This window comes from Macaca mulatta, chromosome 3, assembly GCF_049350105.2.
Source record: "Macaca mulatta isolate MMU2019108-1 chromosome 3, T2T-MMU8v2.0, whole genome shotgun sequence".
Classification (NCBI taxonomy): domain Eukaryota; kingdom Metazoa; phylum Chordata; class Mammalia; order Primates; family Cercopithecidae; genus Macaca; species Macaca mulatta.
The window spans coordinates 168,777,097-168,804,903 of NC_133408.1; the positions used below are offsets into that span (position 1 = coordinate 168,777,097).

The following is a 27,807-nucleotide window of genomic DNA, read 5'->3' on the forward strand; positions in this document are numbered from 1 at the left end:
CCCTCCATCTCTGCTATTCTAAATCTCATCCTCCCCTAATTTCACTTGTCACGCTATCTTCACTAACCTTCTACGAGATGTATTATAATTATTTGTGCAGTTATTTTCCACACTGGATTCTAAATTCTGCTAAAACGAAATACTGTACTGCCTTTGATGAGCCTTTCCATGTGCCAGCCATGTGTTAAGTGAGCTACATGCATTATCTCATTTAATCATCACATCGACACCTAGGTCAGGATTCTCCCATTTAACATTAAACAAACTGAGGCTCCGAGAGATTAAGTAGCTTGCAGCTTTCACGCAGCTAATTATGGTGGAATCAGATCCCTCCCCGAGGTTCACGCTTGCATTACTTAGGGTAGCCAACACAGTATATTCGCCAGCTACACTGCACTCAACCTGTGTGTGCCGGATCAGCATGTTAAAAACGGTGTCTGCAAGTAGACCAAGGGAAGAGGGGCTGCGGGGGCGGGAAGTGACATAGCAATGAATTAGGATGGCGGGATTGGCGGTGATGTTTCCAAATTTCCACTGTTGGGTTGTACAGCTTTTGAAATAAGCATTTAAAATGTATAGTTACTAAACAGATTTGCACCTACTCTTGGTCTAATGTGTAGGTTAGTTTTGTCTCCCTGATTTTATTGTCCCCCGGGATTGTTTCTGTTCTGCCGTGTTCCCAGAGCTTTCGGCGCATTGCTCAACACACGGTGTGCGTACTTGTTGATTTTAATGTATGTGTTTGCATATGTGCACAGCAACTGGGCAGCGGACGTGGGTGTGGGATGCACTGTGCATTCCTTCTCCTCATTCTTGTTCCTTTGAGCAGCTGCAGCCTGAATGCTTTCCCTTTGGGGTAGGGGAGAGGCAGAACCGCTGACCCTTTAACAAGTTATCCCTCACAAAACAGGTGTCTCCCCCGACTCTCAGTGGAGAGGGATGGCTGGATACTCAGTGACATCAGCCACGAGCCAATGGGAAGTCGGGCTCCAGCCGTCGCGCCAATGGGCGTCCGGGGGCGGGCCGGGTTTCCTGGGCGCCGGGCTGGCCGGGCTGGTCCTGCGGCCGCAGCTGAGTCTCCGCCGCTCGCGCTGCCCACCGCGGCTCCGGCGGCTCCAGGCGCAGTTCCCCGGCCCGCGAGGCTCCCGGCCCCCCGGCTCGAGCGCCTCCCGCCGCAGCCAGCTCCCCCGCCGGCCGGGCTCCTGCGCGGCGCGGCTCATGCCCCCGGGCGCGGGGCGCACAGGCCGGCCGGCCGCCACTGGAAAATAGGCCCCCGGGGGCGGCGGCGGCGGGGCCATGGCGCGGAGACCCCGGGCGCCGGCCGCCTCCGGGGAGGAGTTCTCCTTCGTCAGCCCGCTGGTGAAATACCTGCTCTTCTTCTTCAACATGCTCTTCTGGGTGAGTCTCGGGGTCGAGGGCACCTGGGCGGCGGGGTCCACCCGCGGGGTGGAGGGGTGGCCCGGAGTGCCCCACGCGCGGGAGCCACACTGCCGAGTTTTCTGGGCTGACGGCACTTGGGGGAAATTCATCCTGGGGAGGGACACCCCGGGGACGCCGCGTCTGCAGGGGGCGTTGCAGGGAGGAGGGTATGCCAGGGAATCAGTGAAGACTGATGGGTATTGTCGGGGTGTCGGAGGAGGGTCTGTGTCGGGCTAGAAATGTAGGTTTGAGGCAGCCTGTTGGCCCAAGGCGGACCCACTGGCACATGATGGGGAGTCGGTGGTGGCAGGTGACTTTCAGGCCTGGGGGCCTGGAGGCCTGGCTGGCAAAGAAGAGGAAGGAAAAACTCAAACCTCTCTCTCCACCACTTCAGAGAAGATGGGTTATGGGCATCATCTCTTCCTTTCGCAGGCCTCCTCTACCCCCACCTACACCCCCCCCCAAAGTCTGGGAAGAATCGCCTCCAGGCGCAGATGTCTTGCCTATCCCAGCACTGCCCCAAACTTTGCCCCCTCCCCGCCACCCTCCTCAGGACCAGACTTCACCCCTGGAGCCTGACAGTCCCCAGTGTCTTTAAACAGGACCCCGTGTTGGGCCGGAGGGCCAGGGATTCTTTCAGAATCTTCTGCTTGGGGTGGACAAAGTATTGGGCTGGGACTCAGGACACCTGGATTCCCATCCCACTCTGCCAGTTCATTGTTGACTTGACCGACCTAAGCATGTTATGTTCATGTCTGCAGGTCTTGCCTCCCTCCCCCACAAATCCAACCTAGTGTGATCAGGGGTGGCAGAAAGACTGCTGAAGCTGAGAACTGAGCTGAACCAGATCATGCAATGCCAGCTCGACCCTATTTCCTGGCTAGAGAGTCCTGGAGGTTCTGGGGTGTGAGAACGTAGGGATGTCCTTCCTTCATTCACCTCCTCTTCTGGCTCCTACCACACCAGAGCTGCTGCTTCTGGAGCCCACCATCCTTCCCCACTTCAGCTGGAGACCTAAAGTTCAGACTTACAGGAGGGAAGAATTGAGTCTAAAATATGTTTCCTAGGGGAGGGAGCAAAAGAGACATCTAAGCCCTTTGCTGTAAAGGTTTCACAGGGCCCGTGGGGTGAAGTGCAGACACAAAGCACATAAGTGCTGGCCTGTTGGGACAAATGAGAGAAATCTCAGAGGGTGGTGATGACAGCACACTCAGCCATCATACTCCTGGGGAAAATGAAACTTGGGCTCCTATCAAATGCTCAGTTTTAGAACTGGAAAAACATTTTAGAAGACATCTTGTCCAGCATCTGTGTTTATGTCTATAAAATGTAGAAAACTAAAGCACAGAGATGTTAAATGTTTTGTCCAAGGTCCAACAGCTGGTTAGCAGGCTTGGTCTGGTGACCTTTCTACTGAACCACAGTGCCTCTGGGGGAAGTCCTCAGCGCAGATGGCTGCTGCTATAGCTGGGGTATTGGCAGTTTTAGTAGTCAACCAGTCAACCCGAGTTCCCATAGTCTAAGTTCTGCTTCAGCTGGAGGTTAGGAAAGAACAGGAGAAAATCCCTTACCACTCTGCCAGTGCTGAGAGCGCACTGAGAGACTCCCCACCTACGGGCAAGTATCAGTGAAGTCTCCTCTGTGCTCACTGAGTGTGCCAGGCCAGTGACGTGCCATCGTCAGAGCCAGCACTAGCATCTCAGGGACTTTAGGTCGTCACTCTGACTTCCTTTATCTGCCGAGACTGGCTCCCTTGGAGCCATCGGCACCTCACCCTTGTCTGTGCTTGCCAGTGACAACAGCTGGGTGCATCTGTTACACTTGTGTTCCTGGTCTTTTTTTTTTTTTTTCTCGAGCTTCCCTACCCCTTACCTCCACCCTACCCCCCTTTTATCAGATAAATGACTTTGAGAGATCTCAACCATGAGAGAGTTTGGCTCCACAGACCCATTTACCTTGGTAAAATGGTTCATTCAAAGTCAGAAGACCCGGGCGGCCAAGCTAGCACCACCCCAAATTAGAATAGAGCCCCTTCTTGGCCCTACAGTAGACTCATAAAAAATCAGAGGCTCTAGAAATAGCACACTGAAGGACAAGAGGCTCAGCATCTTTTTGGCACCAACTTACTGTGTGACCCTAAGCCAATGTATCTGTCTCTCTGACCTTAATAATCTTTCTTCTCTAAAGGAGAAACAGTTTCTGCCTTAGTGAACTATTTAAGGATGAATGAATCATTTGGGGGACTGTCATCTTTTTTTTTTTTTTTGAGACGGAGTCTCGCTCTGTCGCCCAGGCTGGAGTGCAGTGGCAGGATCTCAGCTCACTGCAAGCTCCGCCTCCCGGGTTTACGTCATTCTCCTGCCTCAGCCTCCCGAGTAGCTGGGACTACAGGCGCCCGCCACTTCGCCCGGCTAGTTTTTTGTATTTTTTAGTAGAGACAGGGTTTCACCGTGTTAGCCAGGATAGTCTCGATCTCCTGACCCAGTGATCCGCCCATCTCGGCCTCCCAAAGTGCTGGGATTATAGGCTTGAGCCACCGCGCCCGGCCTGTTTTTTGTATTTTTTAGTAGAGACGGGGTTTCACCATGTTAGCCAGGATGGTCTCGATCTCCTGACCTCGTGATCCAGCCATCTTGGCCTCCCAAAGTGCTGGGATTACAGGCTTGAGCCACCGCGCCTGGCCGACTGTTTTCTTTCTTCAAGACCTGGAACTGGATCTAAGGATGAATCTCCCTGTGTCCTGATTGCCCTTCCTAGGGGACAGTACTTTTCAGGTCTTATTGAATGTCCCTTCTCCCCCAAACCCAGTGCTGCACAGGTATATTCCATACAAGAGCAGCTGGAGAGAAAGGGCTGCTTCCCCAGATCAGGGGGCCATCTTTCTTCCTAGCCCCTCTTCAGGGACTGGTTCCCATGCTTTCTTTTTTGTAGACTTTTATCACCCTAATCAAATTCCGCTCTTCTGCCCAGGAAGCACCTATGGATGAGACGATGGTCAGCCCACACCCTTGCAGGCAGAGTGCATGCTCTGACCAGCTTCTGGAGTGGCCACGTGGCAGTGGTTATTGTGTCTGTGCCTGGAACCCACTAGGAAGGTGTCTGGCATCCTCTGGGCTCACATTCAGTGGTGCTGGTGGTGATGGTGGCTATGTCTGCTCTTGCTCTAGAAGCCCTGACTCTTGGGGCATTTGGAGTCTGACTCAGAAAGCTAATGAATTTCTGGTGACGGGGACCAGTTCCTACTGTTCGTGTTTCAAATCTCACTTCCCCTTTGACCCGGGAGTTCTGATTTTCTTCCCTGAATCGTGTTGCTGGGTTACTGACTGTGGGGATTCCATGGCCTGGAGTAGCTGCTCTAAGATCCTAGATGTTGTATTTAAATCAGTTAGGGCGGCTACAGAGCAGCTGCCTCTCCTCACCTCCCTCTGCAGGACAGCTTCTTGCAGAGAAAGACATTGGGGTGGTGCCTGCTTTATCAGCTTGGCCATGTGTTGTCAGGAACATACAGTGCCGCCCACCTCCTTCCTCACTGGTCCTTTTCCCACTCAGGGCAGCAGTTGGCTGGCTTTTGAGTCAGGCAGAGCCCAGAAGCTCAGACCTCCAGCCCCTGTGTCTCAGCCCAGGCTTCCCTAGCAGCTATGCCTCAGGACTCCCATGGCACCTTCTGTATTCTTCGATTGTCATATCCCTTACCTGTGCTGCAATTGTGTTTACTTCTCCATCTTCCTCTCTAGATTTCGGGATCTTGAGGCTGAGCACAGCCCTGTTCACCTCTGGATCCCCGGCGCCCAGCTGTGTTTGGCATAAATTGGGTGCTTATTGAATGTTTATTGGATGGCGAGTGAGAGCGCAAACCCCACAGGGTAGAGGCATGGTGTCCATCCTCCCTCCCTCATAGACACTGGCCTGTAAAGATGCAGCTCAACCTGGGGTCCTTGAGCACTCTTGGTGATGAGGTACCCAACTGTGTTCTCCTCTGTGATGGGTCTGGTGGCCTGGCATCCCTTCCCTTAAGCCAGGTCAGAAACATGGCAGCCATCCCCTCTTCAGAGCCACACGTACGTACTGTCTACAGCATGTGGATTTTCTCACTTCCACTGCTACCTATATGGACCCCCGTTCAGGTCTTCCCTAGGCTGAGCCAAGCCATCGGTGGCGCATCTTCTTCAAGAAAGACACTCTCCCATGCAGGACTACTGTATTGGAGTCCTTGGGCACTCAGAATCACCCAGACCACTCTCAGCACCATCTCTTTTCGTCTGGCTCAAAAATCATGAGGACGTAACCAGGCATCAAGCCAGCCAAAACCTCTTCTAAGTGGCAGGGGCCCTTTCTGCCATCCAACCTCCTCATCCTATACTTTCAAATACACTAGGAGGCAGAGCCCATCACCTCCTTCCCCCCGCCCCCCATCTTCCTCATAGACTTGGCTGGCTTCAGTAACTGAAGATAGTCAGATGCTTTTTATAAAAACAACAAAAATTACAAAATATGGGAAATGAAGACAAGAACCATCTCCTTTGCTATGCAGGTCGCATGCACACCTTCTTAACTCCCCAGCAGCTTTGTTTGCCTTGGACCAAGTAGAAAACCATAAACTTAAAGCAGCCTTTAAAAAGAAAAAAAGAAGGCTGGGCACAGTGGCTCACGCCTGTAATCCCAGCACTTTGGGAGGCCGGGGCAGGTGGATCACCTGAGGTAAGGAGTTCGACACCAGCCTGACGAACATGGTGAAACCCCATCTCTACTAAAAATGTAAAAATTAACCGGGCATGGTGGTGCACACCTGTAATCCCAGCTACTTGGGAGGCTGAGGCAGGAGAATCACCTGAACCCGGGAGGTGGAGATTACAGGGAGCCAAGATTGCGCCATTGCACTCCACGCTGGGCGACATAAGCGAAACTCCATCTCGGAAAAAAAAAAAAAAAAAAAAAGGAAAAAGAAAACATAGAATGCCTCTCAGATCTTGGTAGGAGGCTAGTGCAAGGCCAGTCCCTCCAGGGCTGTGAGTTTGAATGTTTATTTACTGCAAGCCCTTGCTAGACCTCCCTTCCTCTTTCTTAACCTTGGAAGAACAAAGTCAGCCATGGCCTGAGGAAGATGCCAAAGGCTTGGCCCCAGACATTGTTGAGGAAGGAGCCCTGTGAACTCCTCCATTTCAGAGGGACACTGTCCCCCAGTCCGGAGGGAGAGCGCTGAGAGCCAGCCTCACATGGACAGCCGCCACCTTAGACACCTGTAACAGCAGCGCCACGGACAGCACAGAAAGACCAGTATGTGTAAGGTTATGGGCAGGGAGAGAAGTGGCCGTGCTCTGGGGCCACAGGCTGAAAGTTCTTTGACTTCATCCAGATATAAGGGTAGGAAGGACTGAGAAACCAGAGGTGGAGACCACTGCCTTGCCCATTTCCCTCTGAGCAGGGACAGGGTTTTGATTGCCACACAGGGAACCACTTTACCCTCAGCTGTCTCCACCATCACCTTCAAAAGAGGAGGAAAAGAGATTCTAAGGAGGGGGTGTGGGCCCTGAGACAGTAGGGTGCCACTGCTTCTTACAGCCTGGACTTTGGACTATGGAAGACAGACAAGGCTAGGGCTTTCCCTGGAAGCTGCACCTGCGGGTGGCCCCCCTGTGGCAACTCCATGCCTTCCCTTTTCAGAGTGCTGTTCCAGAGACTTCCCTCTGAGCCACCTCCTGGGCCCCGCTGGCACCCTGTCCCTCCCCGCCAGCTGCAGTCTTCCTTCCCCTGCCTGAGCCCTAGCCCATTTGGAGATTATCAGCTGTTCCCCCAAGGGAACCACAAGCAGCTGCTTCCCATCTCCCATGATGGCTGAGGTGAATATGCAAAATCCTGGGGGTGCTGAGAGGCAGAGATAGGAAGGCAGACAAATGGCCAAGCTCATGAGGCTTTGCGGACATCCAGACCTAGGTTCCAGTCCCACTTCAGCCGCTCACTAGCCAAGTGAACGGAGGAAAGTTGCTAAAATTCTCTGAACATCATCTCTATAAAATGGAGATCCTAACGCCCTCTTGGGTTTGTGGTCAGAATTAAATGAGACAGTGTTTAGCCCGGCGCCTGGTCCTTGGCACTCAACAGAAAGTAATGCCACTGCTATCCCTGTAAACGCTCCTAGAGGTCACCTGCTGGGGGTGGACGTGGAGGGTGAGGTTGAGTGCTCCTCCAAGGAGGACGAAAGAGAGTGGCAAGCAGACAGGAACTGGCTAGGGAAGGGCCAGCCTTTGCTCAGCCCTCTTTGCTCACGTTCTCACCATAACAAAGGAAGACTAAAAACAAAGGAAGAAAATTAAAGAGAAAAGAAAAAAAACTCAGCAGGAGACAATCATTATTGGTAGCTTTATGTTGTTTAGTTTATGGAGAAATTTCCTATTTATCCCATGAACAGAGCCACACTGTTGTCTCCGGGGGCCTTCCCTAGGAATCTAACTGAATCTTAACTGTGAGGAAACATCTGCTTCTCAAGGCTTGTCACACCACCTCGGCCTTTTAACATTTTTATTTACATATTTGTTGGTTCATTTGTTTGTTTAGACATGGTCTTGCTCTTTAACCCAGGCTGGAGTGCAGTGATGGGATCACAGCTCACTGCAGCCTCAACTGCCTGGGTTCAAGCAAACGTCCCACCCCATCCTGTTGAGTAGCTTGGACTGCAGGCATGCATCACCATGCCCGGCTAATTATTATTTTTTTTTTTTTTAGAGACTGGTCTCACTATGTTGCCCAGACTGGTCTTCAAATCCTGGCCTCAAACGATCTTCCCCACTTTGGCCTCCCAAACTGGTGGGATTACAGGCATGAGCCACCATGCCTGGCCCTACCTTGGTCTTAAATGCAATCCAGTAGAGATGGACTCTGGGAGCGAATTTGCCTGTAATTATTGGCATTTGGGCATAAGAGCCAAGGAGAACAACCTTTGTTCAGGACCTCAAGTTGAGGCCCTGCAACCTTTCCTCTCTTGTTGCTGATGGCCCTGAAGTACTGTCGTACGGGATAGAATAAGGGTTTTTCCTTTTAAACATCAAATCATGACAATTTTTTCCAAATTTGCAAGAAAAAAAGTCAAGATGAGAAAATTTTCTTCATCTCCTTTCTTCCATGAACATTAGTACCTGCAGCTGTTTATCTGCCTGCAAGTGCTAACAAAAGGCAAACAGAAGAGGACAAGTAGCAACTAACTATTATGGAAAACTAGGAAACAATTTAGAGTATTGCCTGCGTTGTTTTATGAAATGCAGAGACATACACCTAGCAGCCACATCTCTTGGTAATAATTGTTCCTTAGTTCTATAATAGAAATTAATGTTTGTCTCCTCACATGATACAGTGAGTTGGACACAGCAGTATCTGTGTAATATTCCTGTCAAATATGTGTAATCTGAATCTAACTGTGAGGAAACAACCAAATAAATCCAAATCAAGGGACATTCTGCAAAACAATTGGCCGAAATATAAAAACTGTCAGTGTCCAAAGAAGTGTCAGAACAAATGTTGGGAAGGATGAGAAGACATTGGAACCCTCACACATGGCTAGTGGGGAAGTAAAAAGGCATAGCCACTGTGGAAAACAGTTTGGCAGATCCTTAAAAAATTAAACATAGAATTACCATGTGACTCAGCAATTCCTAGGTATAGAGAACTTTGAAAACAGGTATTCAAACAAGACCTTTTACACAAGTGTTCATAACAATACTATCCACAGCAGCCAAAAGGTGGAAACAACACAAATGTCCACCAATGGAGGAATGGAGAAACAATTGTGTTATAGTCACACAACAAAGTATTATTCAGCGATAAAAGGAAATGAAGTTGGCAGGGTGCAGTGGCTCACGCCTGTGATCTTTTGGAGGCCGAGGCGGGTGAATCACTTGAGGTCAGGAGTGGCCTGGCCAACATAGTGAAACCCCGCCTCTACTGAAACTACAAAAATTAGCTGGGTATGGTGGCGCACACTGTAATCCCAGCTACACAGGAGGCTGAGGCACAAGAATTGCTTGAACCTGAGAGGCAGAAGTTGCAGTGAGCCGAGATTGCACCACTACACTCCAGCCTGGGTGACAGAGCGAGACTCCATCTCAAAAAACAAACAAACAGGAAATGAAGTTGTAACACATGCTGCAACACAGATGAATCTTGAAAACATTCTGCTAAGTGAGCCAGGCACGGTAGCTCATGCCTGTAATCCCAGCACTTTGGGAGGCCGAGGCAGGCAGATCATCTGAGGTTGGGAGTTCGAGACCACCCTGACCAAAATGGAGAAACCCCATCTCTGCTAAAAATACCAAATTAGCCAGGTTTGGTGGCACATACCTGTAATCCCAGCTACTCAGGAGGCTGAGGCAGGAGAATGACTTGAACCCGGGAGGCGGCGGTTACGGTGAGCCAGAGATTGCGCCATTGCACTCCAGCCTGGGCAACAAGAGCGAAACTCCATCTCAAAAAAAGAAAAAAGAAAGAAAACATTCTGCTAAGTGAAAGAAGCCAGACACAGAGGGTCACATAGTGTGTGATTCCAATGACAGGAAATGTCCAGAATAGACAAATCCGTAGATACTGAAAGCAGATTTGTGGTTACCAGGGGCTGGGGTCAGAGGACGGGGTGATGGAAATGGGGAGTGATGGTTTAATGGGTACAGAGTTTCTATTTGGGGTGATGATAAAGCACTGCACCCTGATGGTGGTGATGGTTGCACAGCCATGTCAATGTACTGAAGGTCATTGAACTGTTTACTTTAAAATGTCTAAAATGGTACATTTTGTGTCACGTGTATTTTACCATAAATTTTACAGTCAGTGTCTTAAAGACCAAAAACAAAGGAAGAAAATTAAAGAGAAAAGAAAGCCAAGAAACTGTTCCAGGCTGAAGGAGATTTAATCTCTAAATGCATGATCCTTGATTGGATCCTGGATAAGAAACAAACAAAAAAAAGGTTACAAAGCACATTTTGGGGATAATTGCGGAAAGTTACATATGGACTGTAAATTAGGTCACAGTAATAGTGTATTAAAGTTTAAAAAAGAGGTCAGGTGCAGTGGCTCACGTCTGGAATCCCAGCACTTTCGGAGGCCATGGCGGGTGGATCACTTGAGCCCAGGAGTTCAAGACCAGCCTTGGCAATGTTGTGAAACCCTGTCTCTAAAAAAAATTTAAAAATTAGCCCAGTTGGTAGCACATGTCTGTAGCCCCAGCTACTCAGGAGGCTGAGGCAGGAGGATTGCTTGAGCCCAGGAGGTCAAGACTACAGTGAGCCCTTGATTGTGCTACTGTACTCCAGCCTGGGTGACAAAGCGAGACCCTGCCTCAAAAAAAAATAATAATAATAATAATATGACAAAATCTATAATGTACACCAACAGAGCACTGTGACTTCCCAGTGCTCTGTCACTTGAACAATTTTAAGATCTACTACCTTAGCCAAGCCTGGTGGCTCATGCCTGTAATCCCAGCACTTTGGGAGACCAATGCAGGAGGATCACCATATGCCAGGAGTTTAAGACCAGCCTGGGCAACCTAGCAAGATCCAATCTCTACAAAAAATTTAAAAATTAGGTGAACATCGTGGCGTGTGCCTGTACTGAGGAGGCTGAGGCAAGAGAATCTCTTGAGCCCAAGAGGTTGAGGCTGCAATGAGCTATGATTGTACCACTGCCCTCCAGCCTGGGCAACACAAGAGTGAGACCTTGTCTGTTGGGTTGCGGGGCGGTGGGGAAGATCCACTGCCTTAAGTTTTGGTGTGATTGATGGGAAATCACCCAGATTAAAGTTTGTAAAACTGTATGCAAGTTAACCCTAGTTTATGAAAATCTGATATTAAAAAATGTATAGGCTGGGTGTGATGGCTCACGCCTGTAATCCCAACACTTTGGGAGGCTGAGGCAGGTGAATCACCTGAGGTCAGGAGTTTAAAACTAGCCTGGCCAACATGATGAAACCCAGTCTCTACTAAAAATACAAAATTAGCCGGGTGTGGTGGCTCATGCCTGTAATCCCAGCTGCTTGGGAGGCTGAGGCAGGAGAATCGCTTGAACCTGGGAGGCGGAGGTTGCAGTAAGCCAAGATCACGCTGTTGCAGTAAGCCGAGATCGCGCCATTGCACTCCAGCCTGGGCAACAAGAGCGAAACTCTGTCTCAAAAAAAATAAATAAAAAGTATGAACTAGGCCGGGCGCGGTGGCTCAAGCCTGTAATCCCAGCACTTTGGGAGGCCGAGACGGGCGGATCACGAGGTCAGGAGATCGAGACCATCCTGGCTAACACGGTGAAACCCCGTCTCTATTAAGAAATACAAAAAAAACTAGCCGGGCGAGGTGGCGGGCGCCTGTAGTCCCAGCTACTCGGGAGGCTGAGGCCGGAGAATGGCGTGAACCCGGGAGGCAGAGCTTGCAGTGAGCTGAGATCCGGCCACTGCACTCCAGCCTGGGTGACAGAGCGAGACTCCGTCTCAAAAAAAAAAAAAAAAAAGTATGAACTAACAAATTGAGTGGGGGGTGGTAATAGACTATTTTTTAAGAACAGTTTTACAGAAAAATTGAGAGGATAGCACAGAGATGGACATTTCTCAAAAAAACAAAAAAATAAAACTACTAGACAATCCAGCAGTCCCACTACTGAGTGTTTATCCAAAGGAAAATAAATGAATATATTGAAGAGAAATCTGCACTCCCATGTTACTGCAGCACTATTCACAATAGCCAAGAAATGGAATCACCTTAAGTGTCCATCTACAAATGAATGGATATAGAAAATATGATTCATATACATAATGGGATATTATTCAGCCATAAAAAAGCACGAAATCCTGTGATTCGCAACATGGATAGAACTGGAGGTCATTATGTTAAGTGAAATAAGCTGGGCACACAAAGACAAATATTGCATGTTCTCACTCATATTTGAGAGCTAAAAAAGTGAAACTCATAGAGGTAGAGAATATAATGATAGTTACCAGAGGCTGGGATCCAGGGTCAGGAGGATGAAAAGAGGCTGGTTCATAGGTACCAACATATGGTTACATAGAAGGAATAAGTTCTAGAGTTCAACAGCACAGTAGGGTGACTATAGTGGACAACAATATATTGTATTTTTCAAAATAGATTTAAAATGTTTCTAACACAAAGAAATGATAAATGTTCAAGGTGGTGGATGTTCTAAATACCCTGATTTGATCATTAAACACTGTACGCATGTATCAAAATATCATACGTTTCCCATAAATACATACAATTTACATATATCAACTAAAAACATGTTATGATAGTATTGAGAGTTCCCATATATCCCATACTCAGTTTTCCCTGTTATTAACATATTAGTATGATAAATTTGTTGTAATTAATAGTATTATCATTGTGGTCTACACTTTATTGGGTTTTTTTTTTTTTGGTTTTATTTAATATCCTTCTGTTCCAGAATCCTATTCAGGATACTACGTTACTTTTTTTTTTATTTTTATTTTTTGTAGAGATGAAGTCTATGTTGCCTAGGCTGGTCTCGAACTCCTGAGCTCAAACCATCCTCTGCCATTGAAAAGTTCTGGGATTCCAGGCGTGGCCCCCCATGTTCTGCCCTACATTACATTTAGTTGTCATGCCTCCTTAGGTTCCTCTTGGCTGTGACAGTTTCCTAGACTTACTTTGGTTTTTTTTTTTTTTTTTGAGACGGAGTCGCGCTCTGTGGCCCAGGCTGGAGTGCAGTGGCCGGATCTCAGCTCACTGCAAGCTCCGCCTCCTGGGTTTATGCCATTCTCCTGCCTCAGCCTCCCGAGTAGCTGGGACTACAGGCGCCCGCCACCTCGCCTGGCTAGTTTTTTGTATTTTTTTAGTAGAGACGGGGTTTCACCATGTTAGCCAGGATGGTCTCGATCTCCTGACCTCGTGATCCACCCGTCTCGGCCTCCCAAAGTGCTGGGATTACAGGCTTGAGCCACCGCGCCCGGCCTAGACTTACTTTGTTTTTAATGACCTTGACAGTTTTGGGGAGTACTGGTCAGGTATTTTGTAGAATGTCCCTTTATCGGAACTTGCCTGCTGTTTTTCTCATCATTATAATACTGGGGTTATGGCCTTTGGGAGGAAGACCAGAGAAGTTAAGTGCCATTTTATTTTCATCACATCACATCACATCACATCACATCACATCATACAAGTGATTTGGCAACATGATCATTGTCGATGTTGGCCTCGATGAAGTAGTGTTTATCAGGTTCCTCCACTGTAGAGTTAGCCTTTCCCCCTGTGTTCCGCACTGTGCTCTTTGGAAGAAAGTCACTATGCACGGTCTGCACTGAAGGAGTAAGGAGTTAAGCTCTACCTCCTCGAGAATCATTTGAAATTCTTCTATGTGGGAGATTTGTCTTTTCTCCACTACTCATTAAGTCATTTATTTATATCAGCATGGGCCCACAGATGTGTATTTTTTATTTTGGGTAATAATTCAATATTTCTTTATTTTGACGCTCAAATCATTCTAGCCTTGGCCATTGGGAACTCTTTCAGTTGGCTTCTGTGTCCCTTTGGGATGTTCACATTGATGGGGATAGTGATGTGGGGAATTCATTTTTGTTTCTTCGTGAGCATTTCCTTTCTTTGGGGCACTACAAGATGACGTAGGCTCATCTTGTGCCCCTCCTGCCCCCATCCTAGAATCAGCCACTTCTCCAAGGAGCCCAGGGGATGGCTATTTTCATTACAAGGTGATCACTCACTTTACATAGGGATAATGGTACTGGTGTGTGCAAATTATTTTATATAATTTGACTGATAACTTTTCAGGAACATATATTTTGCTAAAAGCTAGACTCAGCCATTTTAAAAGTTGTATCTAGCTCTTAAAAGTTTCCAGCCAGGCTTCATTCTAGTCAGAATGTGAAAAGCTATCCAAAGAAGAGAAATGTCTTTATCTCCGTCCTCGTCGCGAAAGGAGGTCATTCATGGTATTGTGAGGTGCTGTAAGGATTTTACAGAAAATTCTGACATAGTGGAAAGAGTTCCAGAATGAGATTAGGAGGTTGGATTTGGTCCAGATGGTGCATTGCACCCGTATGCACTTGGTTAAGTGTTACTTCCACTCTTTTGGCCTCATCTATAAAAAGAGGTGAGTGGCCAAACCCACTTCTAAAGTTCTGTTCACCTCCAAATGTGATGCTATGAACAGCAGCAGCAGCACTAACTTTGGAACGGCAGTAGTTTTGAGGAATCCAGGGTGGGAAGTGGGGGCAGGAATGGGGGTGTGCAAGGTCAAGCTGTGAAATGCAGAATTTGAGAGCTCAGGGGAAAGACATCATTAATGATTGTATTAATATTAATAATATTAAAGACTTAGGCCGGGCGCGGTGGCTCACGCCTGTAATCCCAGCACTTTGGGAGGCCGAGGCGGGCGGATCACAAGGTCAGGAGATCGAGACCACGGTGAAACCCCGTCTCTACTAAAAAAAAAAAAAAAAAAAAAATTAAAGACTTTTTTTTTTTTTTTTGAGACAAAGTCTTGCTCTGTTGCCCAGGCTGGAGCACAGTGGCACGATCTCCACTCACTGCAAGCTCCACCGCCTCCTGGGTTCACGCCATTCTGCTGCCTCAGCCTCCCGAGAAGCTGGGACTACAGGTGCCTGCCACCATGCCCGGCCAATTTTTTTGTATTTTTAGTAGAGACGGGGTTTCATCGTGTCAGCCTGGATGGTCCCGATCTCCCAACCTCGTGATCCACCCGCCTCGGCCTCTCAAAGTGCTGGGATTACAGGCGTGAGCCACCGCGCCTGGCCAACTTAATCTTGATTTTAATGTAGCCTGCATCTGTGGCTCTAGATCCCTGGCTGATTGTTCTTTAGGCTTGTAGGTTCTCAGACTTGGCTGCACATTGAAATAACCGAGAACATATTCAGAAATACTGTTGCCTGGGTCCCAATGCCAAAGATTCTGATCTACTTGGTTTGGGATGCAGCCTAAGCATTAGCAGTTTTTTAAGCCTCTCTCCCAACAACCCTAAGTCCCAGGCGACTCTAACGGCAGCCAAAGTTGAGCATATGCTTTCGGCTATAAATGTTCTTGTCCCTCCACCATATAGCACATGGATTAAGGGTCCTCAATGTACTGTCTGCATAGCAGCAGATGAATTGGATTTGGATAATGTATTAGTTTCCTGTTGCTGCTGTAACGAATGACCACAAACTTAGTGGCTTAAAACAACACAAACCAAATTTCTTATATTTCTGGTGACCAGAAGTCCAAAACGGGTCTCACCGGGCTAAAATCAAACAGGTCTCACCGGGCTAAAATACGGCAGCACCACATTCCTTCAGGAAGTGCTAGGAGGGACCCGCCTCCTCGCCTGCTCCAGCTTTTAGAGGCAGCCCTCATTCCTCCATCCATAGCACCACAGCAGTCCAGCCTCTGCCTCCATTGTCATCTTCTCTGACTCTGGCCCTCTTGCCTCCTTCTTAGAAGGTCTTTTGTGATTGTATTGAGTCCTCAGGAATAATCTCCCTAGCTCAAAATTCTTAATCACATTTGCAAAGTTCCTTTGGCCATGAAAAGTAACACATTCACAGGTTCCAGGAATTAGGACATGGACGTCTTTGAGGGGACATTATTCTCTCTACCATAGATAGAGACAGAGCAACTGCTGTAATTACAGGCCCATAAATAGAGTTAACTTACTCTATGATGTGTGGCATCTCTTTATTTTGCCCATTTTTTCAACTTTTATTTTAGGTTCAGAGGTACATGTGCAGGTTTGCTATATAGGTAAATTGTGTGTCATGGGGTGATATTTCATAACCCAGGTAATAAGCATAAGTAGTTTTCCATCCTCTCCTTCCTCCTGCCCTTCACTCTCAAGTACATGTGTCCATGTGTACTCAGTGTTTAGCTCCCACTTACAAGTGAGAACACGTGGAATTTGGTTTTCTGTTCCTGGGTTAATCTGCTTAGGATAATGGCCTCCAGCTGTATCCATGTTGCTGCAAGGACACGACTTCATTTGTTCGTATGGCTGCATAGTATTCCATGGTACATATGGACCACATTTTCTTTTTTCTTTTCTTTTTTTTTAGACAGAGTCTCGCTCTTTCTCTAGGCTGGAGTGCAGTGGCATGATCTCAGCTGACTGCAACCTCCGCCTCCTGGGTTTAAGTGATTCTCCTGCCTTAGCCTCCTGAGTAGGTGGGACTACAGGCATATGCCACTATGCCCGGCTAATATTTGTATTTTTAGTAGAGATGGGGTTTCACCATGTTGACCAGGATGGTCTCGATCTCTTGACCTCATGATCCACCTGCCTCAGCCTCCCAAAGTGCTGAGATTACAGGCATGAGCCACCGTGCCCGGTCCCACATTTTCTTTTCTTTCTTTTTTTTTTTTTTTTTTTTTGAGACGAAGTCTCACTGTGTCACCCAGGCTGGAATGCAATGGCGCGATCTCGGCTCACTGCAACCTCTGCCTCCAAAGTTCAAGTGATTCTCCTGCCTCGGCCTCCGGAGTAGCTGGGACTACAGGCATGTGCCACCATGTCCAGCTAATTTTTGTGTTTTTAGTAGAGATGGGGTTTCACCATGTTGGCCAGGCTGGTCTCAAACTCCTGACCTTGTAATCCACCTGCTTTGGCCTAAGTGCTGAGATTATATGTGTGAGCCACTGCGTTTGGCCCGGCCCCACATTTTCTTTATCCCGTGCTGTTGGTGGGCATTTAGGTTGATTCCGTGCCTTTGCTATTGTGAAGAGTGCTTGTTTGGCCTTTCTTGTTTTATCTGTACTACGATTTAATCAGAGAACATCTTGTGGAAAATTATACACCCTGGTAAAAATTTAACATGAAAAACAATGAGAGCCTGGGAGCAACAGAAATCAAGAGCAGATACACGTTTTTCAGTAGTTCAGTTAAATGACACTCAGAACTGTAATTGGCTGTGGTGGGTTTATTTTATTTTATTATTTTTTTTTATTCAGAGTCTCGCTCTGTCGCCCAGGCTGGAGTGCAGTGGCGCAATCTCGGCTCACTGCAAGCTCTGCCTCCCGGGTTCACGCCATTCTCCTGCCTCAGCCTCCCGAGTAGCTGGGACTACAGGCGCCCGCCACCATGCCCGGCTAATTTTTTGAAGTTTTAGTAGAGACAGGGTTTCACCGTGTTAGCCAGGATGGTCTCGGTCTCCTGACCTCGTGATCTACCCGTCTCGGCCTCCCAAAGTGCTGGGATTACAGGTGTGAGCCACCGCGCCCAGCCTGCAGTGGGTTTTAAAGGGCAGACAGAGATGCTCACTCACTCTGGTGGAGGACTGGCCACCAGGCCTGGGGAATGACTGGCATCTCTGTCGTGTAGTTTCCCTGCCTCCCCCATGCTCTGTGAGCCTGGCAGTGCTGTGGGACAAGGTGCCAGCTGGCACCTGCAGCTCTGCTAGCAGCTCCCTCCCTCCTGGACAAAGAGTATGAAGGCCGGCAATAACACTTTGGGCCCTGAGTTAGAGGCATGGTCAAATGATGTGAGGTGGGAAGAGACCGGGGCCAGCCAGGTGCAGTGACTCACACCTGTAATCCCAGCACTTTGGGAGGCTAGGGTGGGAGGATCAATTGAGCCCAGGAGGTCAAGGCTGAAATGAGCTATTATCATGCCACTGCACTCCAGCCTGAGCAATAGCACAAGACCCTGCTCCCCCACCCCACAAAAAAGAGGGGGCTGTACATACAGGCAGAGAAGAGTTCTGGAAGATGTGGTTTTAGATAATGATCGCCATTTACTGCTGAATGCATCTGCCGTCCCCTGCCAGATGGCAGAGGACCTTCAACAAGGAGGCCTACAGGAAAAAATGTCTTTGTACCGAGGGACTCATCTGACCCTATTACCTGTTCTGGGAGCCTAGCTCCCTTCTTCCACCAAAGCTCCATGGTGGCTCTTTCCAGCTGCTTTCTGTCTTGCAGGACAGTGGTGTCTAGCCAGCCATCTCCTTCCCCACTGAGTTGGTCAAGACCCTGTTGCTGAGAACTCTCTCCTGCCAGAGCTTGGCCCCATCTGTTGCCATGGCAACAGCCAGCTGCTGCTTAGCACCAGCCTGGAGACTGGGCACAAAAAAGGGTAGCCAAGGGAAGTAGGCACTGGAGCTGCCCTGCACCCCTGGAGACCTGGGGGTTGGCGGGCGGATAAGGCCCCTTTGGGGTCTCCTATTAGTCTCTGATGGGTTTGTTCTCTCAGGGAGAAGCCACGAAATTTGAAAGATCTAAACTCCTCTCTATTCCTCCACAATGGAATCAGAGTTTGTGAAGATAAAGGTTCCTTTGCCAAGGCAGTTCCAGCGCGTACACACATACACTCACACACAGTCCTTCACATTGGAGTGCACTTTCTTTTTGTACTTGACACGATATTGACATCTAAGAGGGTTAGAGAGCTGGGAGTATGCAACCGCCCAGGCCTGCTTTAGGTATAAAACCTGCCCTTTGATGCAGATAGATTTGAATTCAAAACTTTTCCATTTCTATGTGACCTTGGGCAAGTTAACTATCAATAATGATAGGTAATATTTATTGTCAGGCATTGTGTTAAATGCTTTCCATGCATTATTTTATTTGATTCTTACAGTAATCTTATCAGATGTTTGTTCTTACTTCCCATCCTCAGATACAGAAACTGAGGCTCAGAAATTTACCCTATATGTACCCAAGTTTGACTCACTCTGAAGACTATGTTCTTTTTAATTTTTAACTCAAATTTTTTAGAGACAGGGTCTCACTCTGTCACCCAGGCTGGAGTGCCATGGCACAGTCATGGCTCACTGCAGCTTTGCACTCCTGGGCTCAAACCATCCTCCTGCCTTAGCCTCCTGAGTAGCTGGGACTACAGGTGCACACCACTGCACCCAGCCAATTATTATTTTGTGTGTGTGTCTAGAGACAAGCTCTCACTATGTTACCCAGGCTGGTCTCAAACTCCTGGCCTCAAGTTGATTCTCCTACCTTGGCCTCCCAAAATGCCCAGCCTGAAGCCCATATTCTTAATCGCTGTTTAGTATTAACCCTGGATTGCCTTAATTTCCTCATCTGTGAAGTGGGCATAATATCTGCCTCACAACCTAATTGTGTTGTGAGGACTGAATGAATAATGAAAAATATAATGTGAGTAAAAGTGTCTCACGGAGGCTGGGTGTGGTGGCTCACACCTGTAATCCCAGCACTTTGGGAGGCTGAGGCGGGCGGATCGCAAGGTCAGGAGATCGAGACCATCCTGGCTAACACAGTGAAACTCTGTCTCTACTAAAAATACAAAAAAAAATTAGCCGGGCGAGGTGGCAGGCACCTGTAGTCCCAGCTACTTGGGAGGCTGAGGCAGGAGAATGGCGTGAACCTGGGAGGCAGAGCTTGCAGTGAGCTGAGATCATGCCACTGCACTCCAGCCTGGGCAGCACAGTGAGACTCCATCTCAAAAAAAAAAAAAAAAAAAAAAAAAAAAAAGGCTCATAGAGGTAAAGCCCTGGCAGATTCTATCAGCAGAATTACTGGGGAGGTGAAAGATGCTCACCTTTGAGTCCTAGGGAAGTTGTCCTTCTCCTGCTCTCCTAGGTTACTCACGGCATTCAGGGCTCTCTGGTTTCCAGAATCTCAGGGTCTGGTTTTTTCCTGTCTCCACAGGTGATTTCCATGGTGATGGTGGCTGTGGGTGTCTACGCTCGACTGATGAAGCATGCAGGTGAGCTGTAGCTCTCCCTCCCTGCCCCCACCTTGTGCCATGCCCCTTCCCCCTCTGCCTCCTTCAGCCTGGCCCTCATACATAAGCTATGGTGCTGAAGGAGGCAGCCTCCCTGGAGCCAAATCTTCACGGTCTACATAGGTGTCAGACCCCCTCCATACCAGTGCCCCTGGATTTCCCTGAGCCCCCCTGAGTCTTCCAGGATATGCCTATATTGGAGGCTTAGGAAGTGCCTGAGAAAGAAGCTAGGCCCCTGGGAGCAGACAGTCATTAAGGGCTTTAGCCCCTCCCCAGCTCTGTTCTGGAGAAACCCAACCACCATTCCTATTTCACCACACAAGTCTCCAGGAAACAGAATCTGCAAAACTGGTGAGCCTAATGCCATTCTAATTCTTTTCTGGAGGGAAAGCAGCCCCTCCTGTCTTAAGCCCAGGAATAAAGGCTTTTATTTCATTAGTTTCTCAAATTAAATGCTACAACCCTTCTGGCCCCTTTTTGGTTCTCCCCCTGGGACAGGGGTACTGCCTCCGCTTAACCTTCATCCAACCATACTGGGGATTCCCCCACCAGGGGAAGGAGAACAGTTTGGGGCACCCTCCCACCCCATCCATGGGTTCCTCAGTGGGCACTGGGCTCAGGCTGAGGTCCGGCTCCTTCTCCAGAAGCAGCCCTAGCCTGCCTGGCAGTGGACCCTGCCATCCTGCTGGTCGTGGTGGGTGTCCTCATGTTCCTGCTCACCTTCTGTGGCTGCATTGGGTCCCTCCGTGAGAACATCTGCCTCCTGCAGACGGTGAGTGGTCAAGGCCCCACAGGAAAGACCCTGGCCCTCTCCCCATCATGCCTCTTAGCCTCCTAGGGCCCTTTGGTTTCCTTGTCCCACCCTACCCCCAGGCCTGTGCTGTCCACTCCCCAGTGCAGAGCTCAGCCCAGGTGACCCAGCACAGGGTGGCCACCCCCAGGACAGTGTCCCAGAGGCAGCTGCCTTTCTCATGTGTGGGGCATCTGGGAGAATTGCCTGGCAGCTCCCAGCATCCCCATGGCCCTGGGAAGGGCCGCTGCCCTGACTGGTCCCAGACGCCTCCTCTTCCTGCTGCTCCACAGTTCTCCCTCTGCCTCACCGCCGTGTTCCTGCTGCAGCTGGCCGCTGGGATCCTGGGCTTCGTCTTCTCAGACAAGGTAATGCTGGGAGCCAGGAGGCCTCCTCAGGTGTGACCCAGAGGGAGGAAGGAAAGTTCCTGCCCATGTTTAGCCTGGTTAATTAACCACAGCGCTCCTTCCCTTGAGAAACATCAGCCGTCGAAAAGTCCATTAAGGGTGAATGAACAGCCTGTAAGCTCATCATATCTGAAGAGAATTTTAAGATCATAAGGTGCTTTCCTCTGACAGTCTGAGAAGCTAACAGGGAAGTAAATTATACAAACACAAAGTTAAAATAATTTAGAAACTTTAATGGCAAATGACAGAATCAAACTCAATAATCAAGTGGGCCGCTCTTACTTCTTTTAAAAATTGTTTATTGAGATAAACAGAAGGAAGGAAGGAAGGGGGAAGAGAACAAGATTTTGTTTTGAGGTTTTTTTCTTTTTTCTTTCTTCTTTTATTTTGTGGGGGTGGGGGTGGCGGTTGTTGTTTTTGTCTTTTAAGAGATGGGAGTCTCACTAGGTTGCCCAGGCTGGCCTTGAACTCCTGGACTTAAGTGATCCTCCTGCCTCCATCTCCTAAGTATCTGGGATTACAGTCATGTGCCACCATGCTTGGCTTAAGAAAAGGTTTTTTGTTTTAAGATGGAGTCTCTCTGTTGCCCAGGCTGGAGTGCAGTGGTGCAATCTCGACTCACTGCAAGCTCCGCCTCTCGGGTTCATGCCATTCTCCTGTCTCAGCCTCCCGAGTAGCTGGGACTACAGGCACCCACGACCACACCCAGCTAATTTTTTGTATTTTTAGTAGAGACAGGGTTTCACTGTGTTAGCCAGGATGGTCTCGAACTCCTGACCTCGTGATCCACCTGCCTCGGCCTCCCAAAGTGCTGGGATTACAGGTGTGAGCCACCGCGCCCGGCCAAGAAAATGTTTTGGACAATGCTTGCCATATCTGGAAATCATCTGCCATTCAGTGACATTCCTTTTTAAGAACCAGAATGCCTTTCCCAAAAGGCAAATGATTGCCAAGGGCAGAGTACAAAACTATGGAAAGAAAATTTGAGAAAAGTAGTGGGGCAGGAAGGAAGAGACTATGGTAGAAAATTATGAAATTGGGCCAGGCATGCTGGCTTATACCTGTAAACCCAGCATTTTGGGAGGCCGAGGCGGGCAGATCACTTGAGGCCAGGAGTTTGAGTCTAGCCTGGCCAACATGTCGAATCCCTGTCTCTACTAAAAAACACCAAATTAGCTGGGTGTCAGGAGGCTGAGGCACAAGAATCGCTTGAACCCAGGAGAAGGAGGGTGCAGTAAGCTGAGATCGTGCCACTACACTTCAGTCTGGGCGACAGTAGAACTGTGTTCTAGAGAAGAAAAAAAAGAAAAGAAAAGAGAAAAGAAGAGGGGAGGGGCAGGGAGGGGAGGGGAGGGGTAGGGACGGGAGGGGAGAAGAGAAAATTATGAAATCGAGAGCCGCTGAGTTAATTCCGAATTTTCTAGTCCTCCTGGCTTAGAAAGATCCTGAAATGATGTATTAAATAGCTGAGTCTATAGAGATGCAATTATCTCGTGTCCACTAGAGGGCAGTGCCTCAGCTCAGTAAGCTACTTTCTGCTAAAAAATTAAAACTTAATTTGTTTTCATCAGTCAACAAGTATTTTGTGATAGTAGCATTCAGAGATAGATATGCATTGGAATATCCTGAAATGTGTCTCTGGAAAGCTTCAACAGCAGGTCCAGCATTTCTCCTGCCCACTGGTACCTGAGGGCCTTGGGATGGATGGGCTTTGGAACTGAACTGGCTATCTTCCACCATTAGGACTCAGTTCTGATTTCAAGGCAGACTCAATTAAGAAGGATGACCCCTGTCTACTGTTATTTTTGCAGGAAGGAGCAAGTTAGGGATTAGTCCTGTGTTCTGATTCCTTGCCCATGTTTCCGGCAGGCTCGAGGGAAAGTGAGTGAGATCATCAACAATGCCATTGTGCACTACCGAGATGACTTGGATCTGCAGAACCTCATCGATTTTGGCCAGAAAAAGGTATGGGTCAGCCAGTGGTCTGGGGGACTGTGGGTAAAAGTGAACGTCATCCCAAGAGATGCCTCACCCTCTGTGCCTGTGGAGCTCTTCATTACCTGCCAGGTAATGGCTTCTGGGAAGGGGTTTGGCAAAAAACCATATGTAGCAGAGTGCTTTAAATGTACTTTTAAAGACACAGAACAGTATATTTTGTAATCTACTGTGTTATAAGTGGTTACCCACAGGGGGATGAGGAACTGCGCAGATTCTTGAATATTACCTCTTCGAAAGTGACATTTTCGGCTGGTCCGAAGGGAGTGAGTTATCTCATTTGATTGTTCACAGTCAGCTACAGATCGAACTCCTTGTTCTACTCTTCCCCCCTCTCCCCATTCTCACTTCTGCACTTGACTAAACTAAAAAAAAGAAAGTTACATTTTAAAAATTGTGATAAAATTTACATAATGTAAAATTTACCATTTTTAAGCATATAGATCTGTGGCATGAAGTACCTTCAATTGTTGTGCAGCCATCACCACCCTCACCTGAACAAACACTCATCTTCCCCAGCTGAAACTCTGTATTCATCAAACACTAACTCCCCATTTTCCTCTCTTGAAACTCTGTATCCATCAAACACTAACTCCCCATTTTCCTCTCTTGCAACTTTGTATCCATTAAACACTAACTTCCCATTTTCCTCTCCTGAAACTCTGTATCCACTGAACGCTAACTTCCCATTTTCCTCTCCCCCAGCAACCACTATTCTACTTTCTGTCGGTAAATTTTACAACTCTAGGTACCTCAAATGAGTGGACTGACAGTGTTAATGCTTTTGTGAGTGGCTTATTTCACTTAACATGTCTTCAAGTTTCATCTCTATTATAGCATGTGCCACAACTTCCTTCCTTTTGAAGGCTGAATAATATTCCACTGTATGTATATGCCACATTTTGTTTATCCATTTATTCACCAGTGGAGACAAGGGTTGCTTCCACTGTTTGGCTATTGTGAACAAGGCTGCTATGAATCAAAAGTTAACATTTAGGCCAGGCATGGTAGCTTACACCTGTAATCCCAGCACTTTGGGAGGCCAAGGCAGGCAGATCATTTGAGGTCAGGAGTTTGAGACTAGCCTGGCCAACATGATGAAACCCTGTCTCCACCAAAAATACAAAAATTAGCCGGGTTTGGTGGCGCACACCTGTAGTCCCAGCTACTCAGGAGGCTGAGGTACGAGAACAGCTTGAATTTGGGAGGTAGAGGTTGCAGTGAGCTGAGATCGTGCCGTTGAACTCCAGCCTGGGTGACAGAAAGAGACTCCGTCTCAAAAATAAATAAGTAAAAAATAAAAAGTTAACTTCTCCCCCCTCCCAAGACAGAGTCTTGCTCTGTCACCTAGGCTGGAGTGCAATGGCATGATCTTGGCTCACTACAACATCCGCCTCCTGGGTTCAAGTGATTCTCCCTGTCTCCGCCTCCTGAGTAGCTGGGATTATAGGTGGCCCCCAAACCACACCCAGCTAATTCTTGTATTTTTAGTAGTGATGGGGTTTTGCCATATTGGCCAGGCTGGTCTTGAACTCCTGACCTCAGGTGATCCGCCCGCCTCCGCCTCCCAAAGTGCTGGGATTACAGGCGTGAGCCAAGCACCTGGCCAAAAAAGTTAACTTTTAAGTAAAAGTGCTTTGAGACAAGTCCTGAGTTCCCTTTTCTCTGGTGCAATAGACACTTGACTTTGAGATCCAGTTTGCTCTCATGGAGTAATGATGGACTCACAATATTGAAGATTCCTCTCCTGTGTTTTCTCTATCTTAAGGAGAAGTTTTTCAGCACTGATCCTTTAATTATATCAGTCAATACTTTTGATCACTTCCATTTGCCTGCAAAGCCAAAAACTTCTCTCAAGAAGATTATAGCTGACTATGTAAAACAAAATATATGTACAACTGTAATACCAACAAGCACAGTGGTAAGTTATAACCAGATATACAAAGTAATAGAAATTAAGAAGTGAGAATATCTTCAGGCGAAGGCAACTGGGAAGCTGGAGCTCAAAGTTTAAGGCTGTGTTAAAACACAACCCGAAGTTCCCAGTGGAAGCTTCCTATAGGCTTTTGGTGGCTCTGAGAATTCCCCTGGTCACCTCAGTGTGAGGGGTGGGTGATTGTTAACCTCTGGTGGGTTTTGTTGCAGTTTAGCTGCTGTGGAGGGATTTCCTACAAGGACTGGTCCCAGAACATGTATTTCAACTGCTCGGAAGACAACCCCAGTCGAGAGCGCTGCTCTGTGCCTTACTCCTGTTGCTTGCCTACCCCTGACCAGGTAAGCCAGCATCCCACCTCACTTCCTCCTGGGCAGCGAGCTGAGTCACTTTCTGATGGGGGCAGCTTCTATTGGGAATCCCCACCCCCTAGCTTAACCAGTCATGTGGGACAGGTGTCGGGTGTTTTCATTCACCCCAGCCTGATGCTTCTGTTAACCTCGCACTCCTGTAGCCCACATGGAGTTCAGAAGGTACAGATTTAACTTTTAAGTTCAGGTTCAGTACCTGTGCAGATTTGTTACATAAGTAAACTTGTGTCTTGGGGCTTTGTTGTACAGATTATTCCACCACCCAGAGCAAAGAGACCTGGACCCTGACCTCTCACAGGAAGGGAGGTCTGCATTTGGCAACTTCCAACCCTACATCCTCCACATATATTCTCTGACAATTTAGGAGTTTAGGAAGGGTGTTCCGGAAGCCCATCAGCAAGGAGTTTAGGAAGGGTGTTCCAGAAGCCCATCAGCTAAGGCCCCAAACAAAAAGTTATTGGAATTAGAGTCCCACCTGGCTTTTCAACTCTTTCCCCAGGCAGTGATCAACACTATGTGTGGCCAAGGTATGCAGGCCTTTGACTACTTGGAAGCTAGCAAAGTCATCTACACCAATGGCTGTATTGACAAGTTGGTCAACTGGATACACAGCAACTTATTCTTACTTGGTGGTGTGGCTCTAGGCCTGGCCATCCCCCAGGTAACTTACCCTGTGAGACCTGTGGGTCCCACACACTCTGTAAAGACTCCTTTGTTTTGGGGAAGGCCCCCGGGGATCAGAGAGGGTGTCAGGCACTGACATGGCTGAGGGTGGGGAAAGGGATAGTGCTGGCCGCACTGGAAAGATCGAGCCAGGGAAAACAAGGCCATCACTCCCTGCTGAGGGCCCAATTCCTTCTTGCCTCTCCCAGCTGGTGGGAATTCTGCTGTCCCAGATCCTAGTGAATCAGATCAAAGATCAGATCAAGCTACAGCTCTACAACCAGCAGCACCGGGCTGACCCATGGTACTGAGAATCCATCCTGCACCTCCTCACCATGGCAACTGGCAAGCCTCATCAACCAACAGCAGCGGGTACTGAGAACAGCACCAAATGGAGATTTGGATTCCAGCCCCCCAGTGACAGCCCAGTGGGAAGAAGCAAACTCCAGATGGGCAGAAGGCAGGGTGCACAGGTGGCTCCGGTCTCAGGAGGATGTGCCCCCTCTCCCCCATCCCAGCCCTCAGCATTGTGCGAGAGTGATACCCTTAAGTGTTTGGGTTTATGTTTTTAGTTTTGTTTGGGAAACAGCAGTTGCACAGAGTTACGGTGTAGTGCTGCTGCCGTTTCACCGAGGCACTGCCACCACCAGCTCTATCAGGGATGCTCCCGAGCTTGGCGGACATACTTAGATCCTAACGTGCCAGTGAGACCTGGCTGTGGAGAGTAGCACTGGCAGCCCTGCCTGGAGTCCGGTTGGCATGATACCAGCTCCAGAAGGGAAGAGAGTGGAGCAGACAGTGAGGAGCGAGCCTGGGGGTCGGCTGGGGACAGCCGTATGTGCTAGCTGGGAGTGGAGGGGGATATGTTTACCAAATGCCTGCCCTGCCATCCTCCCAGGTAGTCAGAGTGAGCTACATCCTGCCTCGCCTTCATTTCCATGGAAACATGGCAGCTAGGGCACGGGGTAGAGCAGCAGCCAAATTCTTCCCCACCTCCCCTGCTTTGAAAAAAAGTTTGGAACCCTGGTCCCTATACTCTGCAGTCAGAAGTGGGACTGAGCCATACATGCCCTTGAATTCCTCCCTGTCTGGCCCTCCCTCTCCAGCAAGTGGGGTTTTCTTTAACTTGGCAGTGTGCAGAGGAGAAGTGGTAACACCCCCACCCCATTCCCCTGCATCGGAGCTCAGTATTCCTGCAGGGTAAGAGGTAGGAATCTTGCTGGGACGAGCAGAGCCAGAAGTGGCAATAAAAAACGTGTTGACCTGGGCTACGCTGGACTCCATGAATTTTCCATTCTGGCAACTGGAAGGGGAGGAGTAGAAGGGCCCTGCAGAGGACGGCACCGGAGACTCCTAAACGCCACACACCTCCCCCTTGCTGCCCCCCACACGCGCGTCTCCTTCAACCTATGCATTGCCACCCTCCCACAGCCTCGCCCTCAGCTCTAAATTAGGTCGAAAGAGTCCCAGTTCCGATCTAGGAACAGCATAATTTTGTTCCAAAACCTGATGTGTTTTTTTCTAATT

The 27,807-nt window shown here is 48.5% G+C and overlaps 1 protein-coding gene across 5 annotated transcripts; it reads left to right on the forward strand.

The window, feature by feature from the left end:
• The first annotated feature begins 1,032 nt into the window (after positions 1-1,032).
• Positions 1,033-27,549, forward strand: TSPAN33 (tetraspanin 33). 5 transcript variants are annotated; one of them, XM_077997294.1, is made up of 9 exons: positions 1,033-1,398; positions 7,081-7,256; positions 20,046-20,103; positions 20,766-20,893; positions 21,205-21,279; positions 23,188-23,283; positions 25,459-25,587; positions 26,117-26,278; positions 26,490-27,549. In XM_077997294.1, exons 2-9 carry the CDS (start codon positions 7,245-7,247, stop codon positions 26,589-26,591), a joined length of 762 nt encoding a protein of 253 aa, XP_077853420.1. In that variant the 5' UTR covers positions 1,033-1,398; positions 7,081-7,244; the 3' UTR covers positions 26,592-27,549. The 5 variants fall into 5 exon arrangements, with proteins under 5 accessions (XP_077853420.1, XP_077853421.1, XP_014990366.1 ...); XM_077997295.1 differs by having other exon boundaries at positions 20,769-20,893; XM_015134880.3 differs by lacking the exon at positions 7,081-7,256.
• The last annotated feature ends 258 nt before the right edge of the window (positions 27,550-27,807 follow it).

Bases quoted from the DNA above. Each gene is read 5' to 3' on its own strand.
- TSPAN33 (XM_015134880.3), top strand. From the start codon at position 1,297: ATGGCGCGGAGACCCCGGGCGCCGGCCGCCTCCGGGGAGGAGTTCTCC. The intron at 20,894-21,204 runs GTGAGTGGTCAA...GCTGCTCCACAG, and splicing joins ACATCTGCCTCCTGCAGACG to TTCTCCCTCTGCCTCACCGC. The intron at 26,279-26,489 runs GTAACTTACCCT...TGCCTCTCCCAG, and splicing joins TAGGCCTGGCCATCCCCCAG to CTGGTGGGAATTCTGCTGTC.